This window comes from Ostrinia furnacalis, unplaced genomic scaffold, assembly GCF_004193835.3.
Source record: "Ostrinia furnacalis isolate ACB-3 unplaced genomic scaffold, ASM419383v2 OfSCF1126, whole genome shotgun sequence".
Taxonomy (NCBI): domain Eukaryota; kingdom Metazoa; phylum Arthropoda; class Insecta; order Lepidoptera; family Crambidae; genus Ostrinia; species Ostrinia furnacalis.
Genome location: NW_021131365.1, coordinates 494,888 through 515,979, shown reverse-complemented (window position 1 = coordinate 515,979; position 21,092 = coordinate 494,888). Strand labels below are relative to the sequence as shown.

At 38.5% G+C, this 21,092-nt stretch overlaps 1 protein-coding gene across 1 annotated transcript in view; it reads right to left on the bottom strand.

The window, feature by feature from the left end:
• LOC114351280 (uncharacterized) overlaps window positions 1-21,092 on the bottom strand; it is a 31,902-nt gene that overhangs the window by 760 nt on the left and 10,050 nt on the right. Inside the window, exons 2-11 of the mRNA XM_028302430.1 lie at window positions 20,225-20,450; window positions 15,788-15,896; window positions 14,964-14,988; window positions 12,894-13,049; window positions 12,149-12,293; window positions 11,490-11,710; window positions 9,398-9,899; window positions 8,836-9,036; window positions 1,387-1,503; window positions 621-1,127 (exon numbers count right to left, since the gene is read on the bottom strand). Of these exons, the coding sequence (XP_028158231.1) occupies window positions 621-1,127; window positions 1,387-1,503; window positions 8,836-9,036; window positions 9,398-9,899; window positions 11,490-11,710; window positions 12,149-12,293; window positions 12,894-13,049; window positions 14,964-14,988; window positions 15,788-15,896; window positions 20,225-20,440 (2,199 nt within the window). The 5' untranslated portion in view covers window positions 20,441-20,450. The remainder of the gene's footprint in view (window positions 1-620; window positions 1,128-1,386; window positions 1,504-8,835; window positions 9,037-9,397; window positions 9,900-11,489; window positions 11,711-12,148; window positions 12,294-12,893; window positions 13,050-14,963; window positions 14,989-15,787; window positions 15,897-20,224; window positions 20,451-21,092) is intronic.

Genomic DNA, 21,092 nt, shown 5'->3' with positions numbered 1-21,092 from the left:
CCCCCGAAGAAGTAATAGTTCATAAAGGTAGATTATGTAAGTACTTCAAATGACGTGGTACTTGAGTTTTGCAACTTTTGGTATATTAATCGAGGGCGGCAGCGGATGAAGGTAGTTGCCGTATCTGGCATGAAAATTCTGATCTAAAGATGTATCGCTATCTTCGGTTAGGAGCAGACCCCTAGCGTTACTATATTTAGCTATAGCATCATCCTGAAAAACATACGCTTATTTATTAATCTTTCAAGGCCCGCGTATCTAGACACAATAGATAATCAATTGTTATGGCATTAATGTATGGGACTTTAAAGGTTAATATAGACAAAGTAAATGAGACAGTTAATTATTTAAAAAAAAAATTAAATGCTTTTTATTAAAGACCTACGTCCAGCAATAGTTTGAGCTATGGCCAAATACAATTATAGTTAAGTACACTATTCTAATAAACGTAACAAAAAAGAACATACACTCGAATTGAGAACCTCCTCCTTTTTTGGACTCCGTTAAAAATAGCTATGGACCAGTCGATTTATGTAAATGACTCGATAGATCCGGAAATATGGACATCGTACAAAAAATCCTATCCAGTTTATTTACTACAGAAAACAACGTCATCTTACCAAAGCCTCAGTCTTTTTGCGCAAATTGGATCTGGACAGCGTCATCGCTAGTTCGGACTGCAGCCGATTAGTGATGGGCACGTCGTCGGGCGCTCCGCCGTCGGGCTTGTCGGCGCCCAGGAAGTCCAGCTTCGTCGGCTCCCGTCGGCCGCCGCCGCCCGCGTACTCGCCTATGGTCACAGAAACAGGCCGCGCGAGCTTCTTCATAGTCGCAGTACCATTCGGAGCTCTCATAAAATAATTAGACGGCGGTTTCGGTGGCACATTCACTGGGTTCTTCAACTTATACGACTCCAACGACTCGAGCTCGGCTTTGTCATCCTTACTCTTTAATTTCAAGTGCGCGGAGTCCGCTTTATTATTGTAATCTGGTGTGGGAGTCCGAGTCAAAGTACCGTTTCTCAGTGTTTGTGATTTTATAATGTCTTGGAAAATTGGTTTGCCCATTGGTTTATTATTTGTTATTGCTTTGGCATCTCCGTTTTGGTGTCCGTTTGAAGTAGGCATCTAGAATATAATAATAAGCATTTAAAAAACAAAGCACATAATCTTCTATAATATAAAAATGAATCGCAAAATGTGTTGGTAAGCGCATAACTCAACAACGCCTGGACCAATTTTACCAATTCTTTTTTTTTTAATGTTCGTTGAAGTCCAAAGGTTCATAAGGCGAGAAAAGTTCGAATAATTTCCGGGAAAACCCCGGGCGAAGCCGCGGGCGGAAAGCTAGTATTACATAAAGATATGTAATGATAAACAAACTGACCGGTGGCGGAGGTGGTGGGTTGTCGGTGGCTTCCCGTTTCGGCGGCGCGTGATGGTTGGTGGTGGTCTCTGCAGAGTCGTACTCGGCCTTCTTCAATGGCAGGGTCTGTTTGCGATCCTGACAACAAAGATACAAAATGTTATAAAGTTATATTTTTTTACTTGGCTGTATTTAATAAATTACATTAATTAGTTAATTACTTTGTAAAATATACGTTTGTAAATATTTATCTGTTTTGAATACTATTAACATTCGTAAAGCCGTTGCAAATATCAACTTTTGAAACCCATAAAAACTTTTACTAATTGCAAAGCATAAATTTTATGTAATTGGCACATGCTTCCGGTCTGTTCTACGATTGCTACGACCAAAAAAATTCGTAGCAACCGTAGCTCGTAGTCGTGAGGTCCCGTAACCTAAAATAACGCGTTGAAGTCTTTTTGTAGTCGTAAATAAATCGTAGCAAGTGTGATTCGGTGAAGTCCCGTTTCCGATTCTATTGCGATCCTTTAAAATTTTCCTCACGCATAATAAATAATTTCGGAAAAATTTAGAAGCAGTCAAATCTTTAATTTCGTCCAGTATCTTGCTATCTTACTAGTCTTACTAATAATATGTATTATAAATGTGAAAGTTTGTGTGGATGTTTGTTGCTCTTTCACGCAAAAACTACTGAACGGATTTTGATGAAACTTTACAGTATTATTGTTTATAATCCAGAATAACATATAGGGTATAATTTATGACGATCTGTGACAAACTAAAATTCACGCGGGTGAAGCCGCGGGCAAAAGCTAGTAATTTCATAAGTCATCGTAAGTTTTACTTTCGCTAATCTTTGGCTCCATACATTTTGAATGAGAATCAATGTATAAATAGGTACTATCCAAATTCAATTTTTAAATAAAAATTCATTTTCAGTAGTATTTTTGTTTTTAGTCATGACCACAAGAAGAAATGCTACTGCTTATTTCATAAGGCAGCTAAATCAATAGAAGTTCTGAAGAAATTCAAATTACAATTCACACGAAGCTATACCACTCGTGTAGGTATAATTTGTGACATTCGTATGCAATTCGGAAATAGAGTGCTTAAAAAAAACGTCTCCGAGTCCTCTACGTCAATAGAAAGGTCAAACTACTTCACAAGATCTATACTTATCACTACAACTTACACTTTCCGGCGATATATTATTCAATCTTATGCGTTATATCAATGTACTCAGTATGATATTGTTTGTTTTATGCATTATGTCAAGGATAACCTGAACTAGCTGTATTTACTTTAGTGTTGCACGTACGCATCTTCATTAACAAATATTATACTTGCGCGATATAGGTAAGTAGGTACCTTACTTATGTTTGCTCCTCAAGGCATCAACTAGTGGTTTCATAGCTTCACTAACTGGACCCAGCGGCGGTCATAAAATGTATCGTTGCCGGCCAAAGATTATAATTATGTTGTTAATATTTGTGATTTGCATAAAATTCCCGCTTCAGTTGCTAGTCCGGTCAGATTGCAGTTAAGTTGTATTGATATGGATCTGGCTTTAGGTATTAGGTATTTCCTTGGGTAAAAGTTCCTAAGTATTTAGCAGAAACAAAATTAAAAAGTGCTAAATAAAGTTTATTTCGTCCGCTTCAAATATGACGAGATTTCGTAGATTGGGTAGAACAACTTTCATATGTAGCTACCTACCTACTTTGTTTTTTGTGCCCTCTATGAGTCCAAATGTTCACAAAAAATGTTTAGTTAGGCACTCTAGCACAGGTATATGATAGGACGATGGTGATATATTCGATAAGGAGATAAATTCCGAAGACATCTAACACTAAAACCTCAGAACGATAAGGAAAACTTACACGCCTAATGTTGTAAGTAATTCGTATCTTGTGGATTTGTAATGCACTAATAATAACACCGATTCTTGGAATTGGAATTATGAATAAGGTGATGTGATGTGACTACAGCAATACTATCGATTAACTACGTACATGTATCAGTCAACTGATCAAAAGATAACTCTCACACAAGTTCACAATGGATAGATTGTAGGAATAAAAGTAATAAATGAGACTTACTTCATAACACTGTATTACAACTAAAGGCTTTGATTTGTTATTCATCTTCATAGTTTTTAAGTCTTTATCCGTTCAAAGGTGGCACATAAGTGTTAAAGTTACAAACTTATAATAATTGCATCGCGTCACTGCTCAGTACGTAAATAGTTCTGTTCTAACAACGTATTCACAAAAGCGTTTTGAAATTACACAAATCACACATAACTAATAACAATGCGAGCATTTCAATGGTGCTTGAAAAACAAGTGAAGGTCAGGCGATAATTTTTCCGAGGCGCGGAAAATTGCGATAGTGATCAGAGAGCGCGCGGTCGCGGTCGCGGAGTGCAGCGCGAGGCAGGCGACTGACGCGCGCGCGCCCGGGCCCGCCGCCGCGCCGCGCCGCCGTTATCAGTGCAAGGCAGAAAGAAACATGCGAAATCATTGTGTGCCTCCAACCGTATACCACAGGCAACTGTAATGAAAAACCTATCTCACTAACCAAGTCCGGATCTACCGTTCGGTTATGTTGAATTTTAAAATACTTTAGCCCGATTCGATTTGAAAGAGAAACGCTATTGACAGATCGGAAACCTAGTTGTAGTTAAAGAAAATAGGTATACCTAATTAGTTTTTATTAGGTACTTTTAGTAGACTGTTTGATTGAGGTTTGATCAGAAATGCCTAACAGTTTGGCCAAGTATAAGAACCAAATCTAAAATAAAGCGCCGCCATATCTTAAACTGCATGCAAGTCCGATAAAGTGAGACAGCAATACCACGTCAATTTAATCAGTCAGTTCCTGAAAATCTTGGAATAGATCTATATCTTGATAATGAAATGGTCTGCTGCCGGTGCAATATCTTGTAGTCGGAAGAATAAAAATCAAAATACATTTTACAAACATAATATCCTAAATCAATAAATTATATCAAGCATGTGATTTACGATAACACGATAAAGACGATGCCACTAAAAGATAAAATACCAATGTAATTAACGTTTCATATCCAGAAACTATTAAGGTATTTTCTGGATATTTCTAACTATTTATATTTTGTAATATGTTCTTAAGAGAGTAAATATTTAATATTTATTGGTACTCTACCAGATCAAACCACCAATTTATCTGATACAGGAAAACTAAAAAGTGTGTATATCTTCCTCAATAGCACTTCAAATTAAAATAACTAAGAGCAGTAAGGTAATAGCCTCAGCGCATACTGCGCCACTAATTAACAAAACTGTTAAGTTAATAGCGTAAACTGATGCAATTACAAACGTTTAGTTAATACTTAAAGTAGGCGGCGAAATACCCTGTCCACCTCATCCTTCAACATTTCTTAAGATTGCTGTACGTAATTAAGGCAGTCCAGCTAGCAGTTGTCACATCACTGGTTGTTGCGTAACATATTGTCTAAACAAGCCAACACGAAAGATGCATACGCGATGCGACGCGACGCGCTTAGCCAACGATATTTTTAGATCATTCATTAAATTCTTATTTTTGGAGTACTCAAGTATGAAATGAATCTTCAAGGAAACAATAGAGTTATTTTTATGATTTCCTTAACATAACAAACAATATTATTTTGATTTGTATGAGATGATTGTTACTCAGAACAAAAATGTTTTCCACATATTGTTTACTATACTACACTAGTATTATGTCATCTGTACTACCTACTACATCTACTATACCTGCATTATCTCAAATTCTCAATATGGTTTATTTCATGGTGGAGATTTGTTAAATATCTCATGGTGTATGTATGCCTACTAATCTTATCTTAACACACGAACATACACCTAGCTACGTATCTAGAAGCAACGATGTAACGGTCCAATTGACTTTATGTAAGAATGCAGTAACTATTCGTGTCGGAGTGACCGTATTAATTTCGTAAGCTTCGTAATTATTGTCCCCTTGCAAAATGTTACATGGATAGAAAAAACATAGCTTACAAAAGAATGTGCTACTATGTTTCGGATTGATTAACGACGTCAATGCTAACTAACTTTATACAACAAAGACAGACAAGTCTATCTGTCTTACTTAATAGTACGAGAGCCCACGACCAAAATTTTTGTCTCATAGCAATACGGCCAAAACCGCATCAAATCGATAGATACGATTATCCTGAACTCGAAAATACCAATATCAGACATTTTCCGCGTAGCGTTTGATCTGACCGAATTTTCAAAATTGTCAAAGAATTTTACCGAACTGCATCATAGCAATATGTCTGATTTGCAGACTGTAGTTGAATGATAGTTCTGAGATACCGGAAACATTATTTTCAGACGTTAGTGGTGTAGCGCAAACCCGTAAAATCACTTAAAAAAATTAAAAATGAGACAAAAAAAATGTCTCATAGCAATACGTCTGAAAATCTTTTTTATTAGTAAATTTTGGTTATTTGATGCGAACAAAACAATTTTCAGACGGAAATGTGAACGCATTAAATTTTGAGATCGTTTTGAAAATGTTAACAAATTTTACCGATCGGTATCATAGCAATATGTCTGAAAATTGTTGGACATGATAAAATAAGTTGTCCACATGTGCAAAAAAATTATATCAGACAAATTAAGTGTAGCACCTTCTCTATCATACAACTTTTTGATACACTTAAAGTGTCTGAAAACAGGTTTTAGGTAATCATGGCAGCAATACAAAAAGTTAAAAAAAATAATTATCCGTATTGCTATGATACAGGTCGGCTAAATTTGTTGACATTTTCAAAAATGCGCACAGGCTATATGCTACGCGCAAAATGTCTGAAAACAAACTTTTTCGTAATACAATTATAAAATCTATGTACATTTTCACTATCAGACGTATTGCTATAATACCGACTGTCTTTTTTTTTTGACACAGCAGAAATGGCCTCCCACTCAGTTGCTACACTTTCGACCGTTACTACACACCTAGTCGGGTTCAGAATCATACAATCTAACGATTTTATAGGGTTTTTGCCGTATTGCTATGACACATGGTTTTGGTCGTGGGCTCTCGTACTATAAGACGTGATTTTGTTTCCTTAAAATGAAGTTCCTATTCCTAAAGCATTTTACATTACCCTATATCTTTGAAAATTTGTTAATAATGTATAGGTACTCTAAATGCAGATTGACGAATTGTTTCATATTAAAAATATTTTTGAATAGGTATCATGAAATGGAACGTGTTTGCACGTTTGCCGATATCATTCACTCATTTGATATCATTATTTGTGGAAAATATTTTGCTAAGACGTGGGATTAATCAACTGTTCAGCCTGAGTGTCATATTTGTTTTGAGATGGCCTTTGTTTATGTGCTGACATGTTTCTAAACTATTCTCAAAACATGGGCATTGTGTAAGTAGATATAACATGTACACAGTCACTTGCAAGAAAGAGAAATGTGGGACTAGAATCTGATTTAATATTCATTAGGTACTACTTTTTTTTAATCAAAATAAAATCGGCCCCCCTTGTGTTTTTTTCCGTATTTATAATTTCCACTCGCTCCACAGCCTCCTTAAATCATATAATATCTGTATAACCCTTACCCTTGACATCGGTAAGATTTTTAGAATGAATAGCTGTTATTTAATTAGATGTATGAATGGTAAATTAATTCTCATATTTCATTCATAATATAAAAGGCGTAAGAAACACGTAGGTACACCAACATCTAATATTAGTTTGTAAAATTATGTCTGTCTTATCCTGTATTTCCTAGTTCATTGTCTCAAACTTACTACATTGTGTTAAGTAAATTCACAATAAACAAGTAAAGCGAAACGTTTACAGACTTTGGCAAAGGCGTATTCAAGGCCGCCTCACTTGGCAACTGCTGTAAAGTATTGGTTCCATTCGATCAGATTCATTTCGCAATGGCTACAACCCATTACACCTTTATCACAACTGAGACATTTTAACTGAATTAAGTTACTTTAGCTACATTTTGAGTCTCCAAGTATTTCTTATGCTGGGGACACAGTTTGTGATATTGATTGATATTGTGGTTGGCAATCTCTCATAAGGTTTACTTAGATTTTAATAAATGTACAATTATAGAAAACCTTTGGTGTAGGCCTTTGTCCAGCAGTGGACGTCATTTGACTGAAACGACAATTTGTACATGGCAAAAAAATTCGGTGGTCGGAGGACAGCCTTTCAAATAATGAAAGTTATTTAAAGTAAGTCGTGCCTCTATGCTTATAGCGTTTTACAAAAGTTGTATTAGATATAGCAGTCCTAATGTTGCATACGTGCGTAGGTACTTGAGAATCATCTTAAGAGTTTATATCGATGATGATAAGCAATACTTCTGTGAGATAAATAAAAGAATGCACTCAAAGTTATCTGAAGAACCTTGAGTCACTAAAGAAGGTAGAGAGTCAACTAATAAAATAATATATTATCTGCAAATAAAAAAGTATCTTTAAAAAATGCGCTTTTACACGTTTAGACGTCCCAATGTTACATAATGCATAATTGTGAACAAAAGGAAAACCTTATAAGGATTTACCAGATCCAAATCCCTACTAATAATATGCGAAAGTAACTCTCTCTGTCTATCTGTTATACGCTTCGCTTTCACGAACCGATTTTGATGAATGTATAGAGATAGTTTGAGTCCCGGTAGATAGATAGTTTTTTCCCGGTATTTGAAACAGGGATATGCATCATAAAGTTTTTCCTGTGACAGTAAAGTAACTAAACTAATACCAACTAACTTCGGGCATAAAAAAGCTCGTATTATCTTAAATAATTAGACCCGACCGAATAATTATTCACTATTAATTCACTAAATTTTATTTATGAAACTGACCTATGAAATTATGATATATCTGATTATAACTACGTATCTTTTTTTGTTAATAACTATTGGTAACCGGTCCTGTAAAACAGTCTTGGCAACCTGTGACGTCACTAAATAACCGTGTAGGACCGTGTGGGTTGTTGTTAAAAAGAAAAAAATAACCTAGTGACATACTTTTTGAAATGTTTTACAACGGACCAAGGAATAAACTAAAGAATTTTATTTTTCATTTTCAATTAAGCATCGGTGATCCGAATCAAACAGGAAACTTTTTAGGATCTTTATGTTCCATAATCCCGCTTTTGAATAGAAGCCGGAACCTTTGGCTGAAGATCCTCCAATTCTACAAAACTGCGTCTGCAGTAGGTATAACAATGTCAATAGAAAAACTTTGGTAAAAGTTATAGTTACATATAAATTAAGTATATTTATAGAGCATTGATTGATATGCCCAAAACAGTATTCAAAAGTAGCTTAAATCAATTCATATATCAGTCACGTAGGCTCTAGTGTTCTCGACCCGCACGATTCAACGCTCTAGAATTTTTGAATAAACAAGGGCCATGCCTACTTACCAAGCTGTCAACGTCGGTCTCAGTGCCATCTTTTGTGGTGGTCTCATCTTGGTTAGCAAACATTTTCCTATGCACTTTTTTGAATTCGTCCATTAGGGCGTCGTGCTGCTTCTTCTGATCATTACTTGCGATTTTTGGTATGCTAGATTTTTTCGGCGGATTTGGCGCTGGATTATTTTCTATAGAATTCGATGTCTTTTTCTGTAAATATTTAGAAGCATGAGTACCTATATGATAAAAAATTAAGGAAACGATTAAATAGAGTAGGTATTATTGGATTTGAGACATGTGTGCATCCTGAATTTGTGAGATAATTTTCAAGCGCGTCTATAATCATCATCATCATCATCATTTCAGCCATAGGACGTCCACTGCTGAACATAGGCCTCCCCTAATGCTTTCCACGTTGATCGATTGGTAGCGGCCTTTATCCAGCGCTTCCCTGCTACCTTTACGATGTCGCGTCTATAAAGGTTGTTTGAAATCTGTGCCTATAAATTAGAATAAAAATAATCCTATACGTGTTTTATATAGTTATGGTAGTTAAAACTATAAATTTTACCAATTTCCGCCTCTGCAACTCATCGGCAATGGCACTCGATAGCGTAGCTGAACTCGATATACTGGAGGAGTCCAAGTCTTCTTTCTTCGGGGGCGGTGGATAGTTACTGTGCGTTTTTGGACAGGTTGTAGGACCACTGGTGTGATGAACTTCAACTACTATTGTTTTTTTATCATTATTATCTCTAGTCGTGTGATTTGCGGTGAATGTGCTTTTCCTAGGAGATTGGTTATGGTTATCATAACTACATTGAATTGTAGCACCGTCTTCGGTTAAATTAATTATAGTTCTATTCGATGGAGCAGTTACAAAGTCTTTTTTTGACTTATTTCTTAGATTATGTTTATTTTCAAAGGTATGCGGATTGTTTGGTATGCTCGGACAGTCATAATCCGGCTCTATATCAGATGGCGCGTCAATATCAAAACTATGTACATCACCATCTTTCCAATCAAATTCTAAACTGTCCCACGTTCTTCGTTTTAGTCTATTCATAGTCAATCTGGAACAAAGCAGTACACATAAATAAAGTTTTTAATATTGTACCTACCTATTTGACTTTTAAGATGTTTTAATCTAAGTAAAGTTCTTTGTGTAGGTATCTAAATATACGATCACCTAAGGGCCCTCGCCCCGCGGCGACTTTTTGTAGCGATGCAGTCGCGCGTTGGCATCACTTCTGTAGTGCGTTGCAAATGCGACTAACGCGCGTTAGTAGCCATGCTGAAAGTCGCCGTGGGAGAGGGCCCTAAGTTCAAGGAGTGTGTAACTTTATATAAAACGATTAGATAAATAAACTTATTAGGGCGTTGCTTTTTGGAACCTATCTTTACCGACTATGTAACATCATTATCAGTAGTATCTACAGCAAGGCAGGCCCAATAGATTTTCCAGATTCCAGATGAGCTTTTCTTAGACTGTGGCGACGCGGGCCCAGCTTTTTGAAAATCAAAGCAAAAGCAAATCAATCTATACTAAATTCATAAGGCCATTTATACCACCGCGCGCCGGCTAACTCGATGGCGGGCAAATTCAAATGCCTTGGCGGGTCACGTGGCCTGCGACTCTTTTAATCTACTATATAAAAATAAGTCGGGTTTTCCTCCCTGACGCTATAACTCCAGAACGCTCGAACCGATTTCCACGGTTTTGCATTCGTTGGAAAGGTCTCGGGCTCCGTGAGTTTTATAGCAAAGAAAATTCAGGAAAAATGTCAACAGAAAAGCGGGAAGGGGGTAAAACGGGATCCACGCGTACGAAGTCGCGGGCGGCCGCTAGTGTAAAATATTTTTTTCTTGATGACCAAATCATCATCATCATCTTTTCAACAAAATGATGTACATTTTTCTTGCCATTGTTCATAAGCTTCCCCAATAATTTCAAATTGGCGGTTGGAAGCAGCATGCATCCAGCGGCTTGCTGCAACCATAATAAAGTCATCCTGTCAACCTTGTGGATGGACGTCATATGCTGGGGTGCGATGGTAAGGAACCTCCTCGTGGTGCACCCTGGGCAACGTCTGCGTGGTCTGTTCACGCGGATGGTTAACTTCTCACTTGCGTCCGGCCGGCCTGTCGGCCAACCCGTAACCCATAGAGCACGTAATAATAAGAGTCGGCACTCCACCTTTAGGCCCTTTTCACATGTCCCGGTTGCCGGCTAACCGGCGCCGGGTACCCGGTGGTGAAGTGTATGGGCATGGTACGTAGCTTTCACATGTACCGGCGTAATTAATCCGGCATGCCCATACACTTCACGACCGGGTACCCGGCGCCGGGTAGCCGGTGGTGAAGAGGTATGGGCATGGTACGTAGCTTTCACATGTACCGGCGTAATTAATCCGGCATGCCCATACACTTCACGACCGGGTACCCGGCGCCGGTTAGCCGGCAACCGGGACGTGTGAAAAGAGCCTTAGTGAGCAGGCGGGGAGAGTGCCACATAACCCACCGTGGGTTGGCCATCCCCATCGACCAAGGAGTGGTATGCGCTAAGCATTTCTCAACGTTAAAAAACAATGGACGTCATATGCTGCGCTTGAGGGTACTAACTACGTGACCATCCTTATTTTATGTGTCTAGCATTGGTGTACCTATCAGCCCTGTCAGCGGCTTCTTCGGCGACGCTGGCGAGGCGCCTGCGCAGGGCGGCCGGCGGCGCCAGCGGCACCACGGTGGGCGCAGGACTGCGCTCGCCGGCCGCCGACGACGCCGAGCTGTTGTACCCAGAGCTCTCGGGAGACACCAGCTCCGTACCAGCCCCCTCTCGAATCACCAGCTCGAGACGCCCTACGGCCTTCATCGCTGATATTGCCTGAAATCAAAACAGAACACATGAATACTTCTTACTCATTCAACAGTTTACTGTGATTTGCAAACTACGCTTTATGTAGATTTTCACCATATCGAGTCTTTTTTGTATAATATTTTGTACCTACACTTTCTAAAAGCCGCAAATTAGCCTAAAAGGCATTACTTCTACTTATTAGAAAGTATAAGATCAAAACTCTAGGCCTATGTGCTTATGTATAGATAAATCGGATTTTACTGGATGTAACAATTAAAGAGGGTCTCCGACATGAATTTTTTTAGATTTAAAGTAAAAAGAAACGTCAAGCCGTGAGTACATAATGTAACTCATTAATAAACGTCGCGTTAAGACCCGTGTCTTAGTATTTTAGTTGAAATGGAACGCGAAAGTTTAAAATCTTGGATTTAAAGCAGCTAAAAATCATAAAAATAAACAACGTACCTCATTAAAAGTTACGTTAGTGAAATCTTGGCCGTTGCACGACAGGATCTGGTCCCCCGGCCGCAGCCCCGCTTCCTGCGCGATGCCGCCCTCGCGCACAAATTGAACGAAAATGCCCGGCTTCCAGTCGGGGCCCTTACAGATTCTGTAAAAACAAACATTATTAAAAAAAACAACAAGCAATGCCTGTGGTGGAATTTAGACGCCAAGTAAATGCGATATGATGAAAGTTAGCCTGTTGGAGCTACCAATTCAAACACTAAAATGTACATAGCGTAACTTGATACGGTTTTAGGTAATATGGAAAGCGAAAGATGACTCCAAGCCAATCTTGGAGTTGCTTTGTGAATGCTTCATGAAATTCGTAAACATTTTGTAATGTTTAAGTTCGACTCTATGGTAACGTATCATTATCATCATGCAGTAACTGAAATGAAACGAAGTGAAAATGAAAATGAATGAAAGTAAAAATATTTATTGCTACTAGGCATTGCCTGTCCTGTGGGTGGAGAAAGGAATCACGATTTACGAGTAGTATTAGTACGGCTAAGCAGAAGTCCAATATAAGGATATAATAAATCAAAAGATAGGAAAGGGCATTAGGAATGAGTGTTGAGTGTATGCATAATTGCATACCTATTGTGCTCGTGTGTAAAAGTGTAGATGTGTTGTGTGTGAGGTAAGGTGAGGAGTGCAAGTGTATAGGGTCTTTAGCTGGTATGGTAATCATCTGGATTGAACTCACCCGCATCCAAGCTTGGCTCGCGGGGGCACCAGTATTGAGAGTCGCATGTCTGCTAGCCGCTCTGTGTCGTGGCACAGGGTGGGCGAAGACGACACGTCCGAACCCAGCGAGGCTCGATCCGACACGAATTGCCATGACAAAGACTCGTGCGCTTTGCTACGACAAAAAATACATATTTGGACAGACCACAATCAACATGTAAATATTGGGCAGATATGCGCTTTTTGGTTAATGCTTAGCTTTTACTACAACTTATACGTCTTGTCTTATCATCGTACGAGTGTGTAACATGTTAGAATAGTATTCTCACAGACAAAAATAATAGACTTCAAATCAAATCATTTATTACGGGACTATTCCCACCTCTCGTTCCCACCACTGCAACTCCTGTGTAGCCAGGATCTACAGCTTGACCGCCATAAAAACCCAACCAAGAAGGTCAAGTTTGTCCCGGGGGAAAGTTAAACTGTCATTGGACCCGCAACGAAATTAATCAGAAGAACATAGGAGGAGTTCGAAATTAAGGTTCGACTTCCCTTCATTGCAAAGCGGATGACAGGTGACAAACAAAGGTTTAAAACCTTTAAGAAAAAGATTATGCACCACGGACAATAAATTAAATTAAAGGGGCCTATCTTATGAGCAATTAGCAACTACCTGCCAATAATATTTTTCACAAAATCGCTTAAAAGCACGGAAATTTTTCCTTGTCGCGACAAGATCGGTGTAATAAATTGCGGAAACAGATGTATGTTGTATTGAATTAAGCATTATATCACGTTTATGTTTCCAAAGATCACACTCCCACAAGATATGATGGGCAGACTGCTCATGACTGACATCATCAGTGGAACACTCGCAAAAAGGAGACGGAACTAGTTTGAATTCGTGAAGTTTATGTTTAAAGTTGCCATGTCCCGTGAGGAACTGCGACGAGCAATGGTCGATTTCTAACCATCGCCTAGTTAGACGTTCGCGTACATTCGGGAAGAATTTATATAAGTGACGTCCTTTGACTGACGTATCCCATCTTTTTTGCCATTCATTAAGTAAATCTTCTTCAACGACTTCTCGGGAATCAAATAATCGACTTATTTTAGAACGATCGCGGCTATTTAAGAAATCGGAGGTTATATTTTCCCTTGATGCGAAGTACATAGCCGCACGCTTTTGTACCTCTAAGTCGACCGGCAGTACACCAGCCAGGACTGGCAGAGCCTCCGTGCTCACAGTTCTGTAAGCTTTGCAAAGAAAAATCAATGCAAGGCGTTGACTTTGGAGTAGTTTCCGTCGAGCGGCTCCTATAGTAGCTCTGTCAGCCCAAACTGGTGCACCATAGCAAATGGAGCTTAAATAAGTGGCCGAATATATTACTCGGAGGATTTTAAACGTTAGACCCCACGTCGAGGTTGAAATGTGACTTAAGGCATAAAAGTTCTTTTTAGCTTTTTCACCGATCTGTTTAATGTGCTCGACAAAACTAAAGTTTTTCTCTAAAATTAGTCCGAGATAGCAAACAGATTCCCGTTTTTTAACAGTTATTTCATTGAATTTAATGCGAGGCAAAACTTTAAGATTACCTTTTAATAGAAGCTGATAAGTTTTGTGAGGGGCAAACTGCAAACGATTTCTGTCTCCCCATTGAGATATTAAATTCAAGCATGTATCCGCTAGATTTTCAAGCTTTGATCTAGTGTCAGCCTCTATTAAAAGGAGACCGTCATCAGCGTACCCGGTTAACGAACAGCCTTCGGGTAATGGTAATGCTAGAAAATCATCGAAACCCAAATTCCAAAGGTAGGGCCCTAGGACCGATCCTTGGGGACAGCCGCGCGTGAGCACCTTTGATTCAGCATGATGAAATCATTTATTAGTAAAACATAGGTAAATGTGGAATTAAGAGGATGATAGACGTGAAAGGTTTCCTGATTAAACCTGTAAGTAGATAACGAATAATTACGAGGCTTCGAGTGGAGTGAGCCTACCTAAGATAGAGTTTTCCGTAAAACCGGAAAGCAAACTTTTACGATTTCATCGATAACGATATTTAAGTATAAGAAAAAAACTTACTCTTTGACAGGTAACATTCCGACATCTGGAATAAAAACAGAGCTTGTAAATACAAAATATACCTACTTGTTTTTAGATTGAACTTCCTACTTTCTAAGGGATTATGGTGATCACAGATGATAGTGATGATTAGTAAAAATGTAGGGTAAAAAATTGTTGGCTAGAGAATTTGAAGACTATTAGCGTGCCACTCTTGCAATTACATTACGAAATGTCTTCGTTAACTCACAATAAAAAGTCCTAAGGTACTAGCGAGCAACAACGTTGGTATAAGATACAATTGGGCACACTTCTATAGTTTTATTTTCCATCGTGTCTTCGATTCGGTTATAAAGGTTTCTATCGAAATAGAATCTGGGCAGTCCGGGAGCCAGACTTTCCATTTCGATAGAGTGGCGATTTACGCAACGTATAATGTTGGAGACCGATTTTGAGCCAGGCTGCCCACGCGCTTTCACGATTATCACACTTACAAAAATCGGTGCCGACAATCACACAATCTTCGTAATGACATAACATCGGTGAGTTTTGATTAATTAGCATAATGATATTTGCAACTACAATTCACAATCTACACCCACGTAACCAAGTTCGGCGACATGGGTGTTACGCGGCAACTAATAAATTATGCTTCTATGTAAATCATCTTCCTTGATCGTTATTTAAAATCGAAATTTGCTTGAGATATATTCTTACTTCCTGCCGTCTACAAGAGGTAGAGTAGATAGCTCAAAATAACTACGATTGAATAACTTTAATTAATTGATTCAAACTTGTTTCTTTTATTCTCTCTTATACAATTCCTACTTTAATAAATTACTCACTTCTAACTTTGATCTTGAGACGGGTCTGCGAGGCAAGGTAGTGCACCAACTCTGAGTGCACGGCATCATCCACGCGGTATCCATTTACGCTCACCAACTGATCGCCAACCTGTAGTAATTTATGGATAGGAATTAATATTAAGTTCAATGAATGATGTCGTGGTTGAAATTGGACCCTATTAAAAATGCCACATAATTATTATATCCAACTTTCATCGGTATACATTTTTACAGTTCAGGACTCTAGGCGGAGATTAAGACTGGTTTAAGAGACTGTATTTATGCAAAGGTGGAAGCGAAATCAGGAGTGCACTGCCACAGACTGCGCAACGAAAATTTACTTAGGTAACTTAATCTAATAAATCTTCAAGCGTTCAGTGAACTTCAAACATGAAATCACAAACAACCACTTTCATATGATTTCAGTTATGAACCAAATTTCTTATGGGTTAGTCGCAATAGTTGTACAATAGTTATCTAAAGTTCGGAACCCGCACGGCCTTTAACTTAATCTATCTCAAAAGTTATGTTGTAATTCGGTGCTACATTAGAAAACACCGCTTTGTTATCCATACAAATTTGAAGGGCAGTAAAATCGTAAATCACGCTCTGATAATAGTAATGTTTCTACAATCAAATATACTTAATCCCAGTTCTTTCTTATAATTGAGTTTTAATATGTGTGTCGAGTTAGGGTAAAGGTACCAATTATAACTAATCATAGCCGCTTTACTATATTGTATACAAAATATTATCCATAATACGGTATTATTAGTTGTCAGAAATTGCGCCACAGTTCGGCAGGTGGTTCATGGCAGAATGGCAGCTCCCTGCTCCGCAAGACGTGACGCAACGAGGCCGCGCCACGAGAACGCCCAAAGATACATGGGAGCATTATTCATAGCTTATTCTTCATAGGATTGCGTCGGTTATCATTGAGGTTATCGTTGCCGGCGATTGTTTAATAAGTGCAAGTACGAGTATGTAAAAACCATCCGCTTATCTCGATCAACCAAATCTGCATCAACTGACCTAGGTATTTAGGTACTTTTAAGGGCGACCGAACCTGAAATGGATAAATTCTTCTGATTCTAGATCAATTAGTCACTTCAGAAATGGACAGCAACTGTGGTTTACATAAATTCCTAGCCCCAAACAAGAACAAAAACCCTGGCCTACTTTCGTTACTTGTTGGGCGATTTTAAGCATGCGCTAATCCAGAGGTATTTGCAGAACCCTGGTTAAATTCTGAATTTTAACGTATGATACTAAAATCAAGTGTATCAAGCATTAAATATTTAATTATTATTCAGTGGTGTATCAAGGCCCCTCACGTAATGAGTCTTTAAAAATGTAGAGACATCGTGGGATTGTATTATTTTCTCTAAGTATAATGATTGTGAAATTGACTAAAATAGAAGGACCTCTACGACTTCACTATATCCTCCCGTTTTCTAAAATCTCGAAAATTAACTCTCTTCATTTAAAAACCAGATCATAATGATCCGCTGTGGAAGAAAACATTGTCAAAACATTACTTGGATAGTGATGGATAGCGTGCGTACTCCGTATATCTAATTTAGTGGTGTATGAATGAAGTGATATGATATGACGTCACGCTGGTCGCTCAGGTGTAACCGCGGCCGCCGGTGCGCCCGCGGTGTCACGCCGCACGCGGCCTCGCGCGGTGACGAAGCAGTACTTTCTTCACGTTCGTCTCGGCCGAGTAAAAGAAGCCGGACAGGTCGAACCGTGCCCCACATATCGGGCAACTTTCGATCGAACTTTCGTTCCAACTCGTCTTTTTGCGAGTGACGCAGTAGGATCCCCAGACTCCATGACGCCCGGATTTCAGAAATTTAATATCACTTTCCATAAGATCTGTAATGCAATTAACGCAAGCTACTTATCTGAAACCTGATTATATTATCCCTAAAAGTTTGTCAAATTAAAATTCGATTGTAAATTGCAATTATTGACTGAATTATAAATGTTTTTGTGTCACACGGAAGGAAAAGTAAATTAATTTAATTATTATGCATAAGAAATTATGCAACTTTACGAATTCATCTAAAATACTGTTTGACATTCACTTTCATCACGAATGGAACACTACGAGATAGGTATCCACTCAATCAATATGAAGCACCTGAATACACACACAATATTTTGCGTTTTATGTGATATTTGCGTGTAATCTGTGACTCATGCAGCGATAACAATTTGCTTCGGATGTAGAGTTTTTGTTTCCAAACTATAACACAAACTTGCTAGCCGCAATTCTAATATTATGTTTCTAATTTTAGAATTTGTTGATATTAGTTATTTTGTGGTCTTTTCAAAATTATTTCATACAATACAATATTATGATAAATAAAATTGTTACTACTTAAATAATTATAAATTAATGTTTACAAAGTCACAGATTCATACGTGGTAACGAGAAAAACCATGTTAGTTACTTAGCATCTGTTTTGTAGTTCAAAGGACATTAACATTATGTAGCGCTTTTCTACTTTAGCAACTGTTACACAAGAAGCATTAAGTCAAATAGAAGCACGCGACTGGACCGCGGTAGAAAGTCGCCAATCAGCCGAATTGCGTGCGGTCGCATGCGGTCGGCTGCCATCAGAACCTTTTCCACTTCGGATGCCTTCATCATACCAATAATATACATGAAAACCTGTTCATGATATAATGTCTCCGCCTATGCTACAACTGTATTAAAGAACATTATTTCTAAATCACCATAATCACTACACACGCCTTTTCCTGCAATTAGCATCGCACCTAAGAATATAGGCTTTGAGATCTTTTCACTCACACGTATGTAATTATCAGGATGAGGGATTTCACTTCCCGTGTAAACAGTGTTTAGACCTTGTAGAAATTATTAACTAGCATTAATTACTTCAGCATTAAAATTAGTAGAATCGAGAACTTTAATTTGTGTAGTAAGTAAGATTTCACTGTAAATGAAACGGCATTGAAAGCAATGAACTCACACAATGTTTGCACTTTTCAAATCGGTTTCAGCCGCCTGAAATTTAGCATCAGCAAGTCATTGACTCGTGTCAAGTCACATCGGTAGGTAGGTACAGGTTTCAAAGCTGAGCATGTCCACTTCCCAGGATTATCTGCTGCAATTGTCTCATACTCCATTGTAACGTTTGAATAACAGCGGATGTACTCGTGAATTTTTCGTAACTTCTTTGTTAGGGAAGTAATCGTGTGAAATAAAATTCCGAAACACTGACAAATAATGCATGCATTTTTGCCGTTAACGCTATCTAATTATGAAGAGCAGCATTTATAATACGGTCAAGATTTTAATTAATCCATTCATTCTCATATCTTTCTTTATTCTGGTATGGTACACCACTTAATTTAGAAGAAAGTAGCATTTCTCTTGTGCGGACAAAAAGAACGTGTTGTATAATTGAATATCATAAGCGCTAAGCATGCTATGTAGGTACGTACTTACATGAAACAAACATAGAAGAGAAGTGTGATCAGATTTATCTTATTATCACATACTCTTACAATACATGCACCTGACCGCTTTAAGTAGAGTATAAGAAGTCGTTAGGAGTGGCACGCAATCGTCTTTATCAGTGCTATTGCTCGCTATTATTCAACGTAGCGACAACGTTCCAACGACTACAACGTAATCTGCACAAAATGTCTGACCTAGATGCTTTTGACACTGTGATCATCAATGGAACCTCAGATTGAGTTCCAAAGGAAACAACAGCAATTCTGTTGCGTAAGCGGTGAAAAGAATGCAATGCGTCTTACGACAATTTAGCCTCGAATGTAGGTAAGTAATTATGTAGAACTAGCAGCGAGCCAGCCCAGTGAGTTAATTACATACAGATGAGGCGTTCGCACGCGCCCAGCTTCGGACAAGTACAGGAACTGTGGGAACCTGTGCAATAGGTTACGACGACAAAAACTGTCAACAACAAAGATCCAATCTTCCCTTGTGGTCATGTATGTATGAAACAAACACAGAAATTATTAAACAATGCTATAATGCTCCATTGCTCAATAACCGTGTAAAAAGAATAAGAACTTTAGCACAATGTAACTATTTAAGGCGAACAAAGAACAAAACGAGCTATAGAGAACAGGTGTTGGTGTTTATTGAACATGACTGTGTGATTACCTATGGACTTTCTGAATATTTTATGGTTTTAGGTTTATACACCTGTGATTTTATTATATTACCATAATTTACATTATTTACATGTAGAGGACACGACGTACTTCATGGAAATTATTTGATAAAAAAAACCTTATAAAGAGAGTTTAGAATTAAATTTCTACGTCCTTGTAAAAATAAATGTTGAACCGTAATAACCGATGATTACCCTGAATATCCTGACGCTAATAAAACGTCAAAACCATGACCCGTTAAAGAAAGTTCAGACAAACCTTAAGTCCTTGGAGATGTGCTTCGGAATTGAAGTCGACTTTGGACACGAAGAAGCCGGTGGCGTACTCCCGGCCGCCGCGCAGGGAGAAGCCGAAGGCGGGCGCGGCGCGGCGCGGGCGCAGCAGCCGCACCACGCGCACGCGCCGCTCCGCGCCCGCCGCCACTGCGCACCGCCCCGAACCCGACGTCGTCGACGTCGTCGATGTCGCGTACATTGCTACAATCCTGGAAAAGATAATAAATTGAATCTTCTTTCGTTCGTTCGTTTCAGCCGAAAGACGTCCACTGCTGGACAAAGGCTCCCCCAAGGATTTCCACAAAGACCGGTCCTGCGCCGCTCGCATCCAGGCACCTCCCGCGACCTTTACCAGATCGTCGGTCTATCAATCTTCATCATATCATAAGCCTATAGCAGTCCACTGCTGCATAATATAATACGAGCCCTGGAAAATATACAAAGTTATCGTCACCATCAACAGCCCATAGCAGTCCGCTGTTGGATATGTATAGAGATTTAGGGATAAATAATTAGCCCTAATAATAAAGTCCATGCTACTATATTGGCCTCGACAGTGTAAGGGCGATTACCAGCGTGAAAAAAGATTATGACAAGGATAACAAGCCGTTAGTAGTTTTCCTATAGATTTGGATCGGATGAAGTGCGTAATCATTCTGAGTCCTTGTTTTAGAAGATACCTAATCATCAGATCAGTTCTTTATATCTGTCCAACAAACTTGCTATATAATAAAGTAGTTTTTTATTGTAAAATATAACGTAACCTTACAATAACAGAGTAGACAGGTATCTACACAGTAGAGAACTTTCTCAACATTAATGGTTTTTGGTATACACATGCCCCTCTTTCC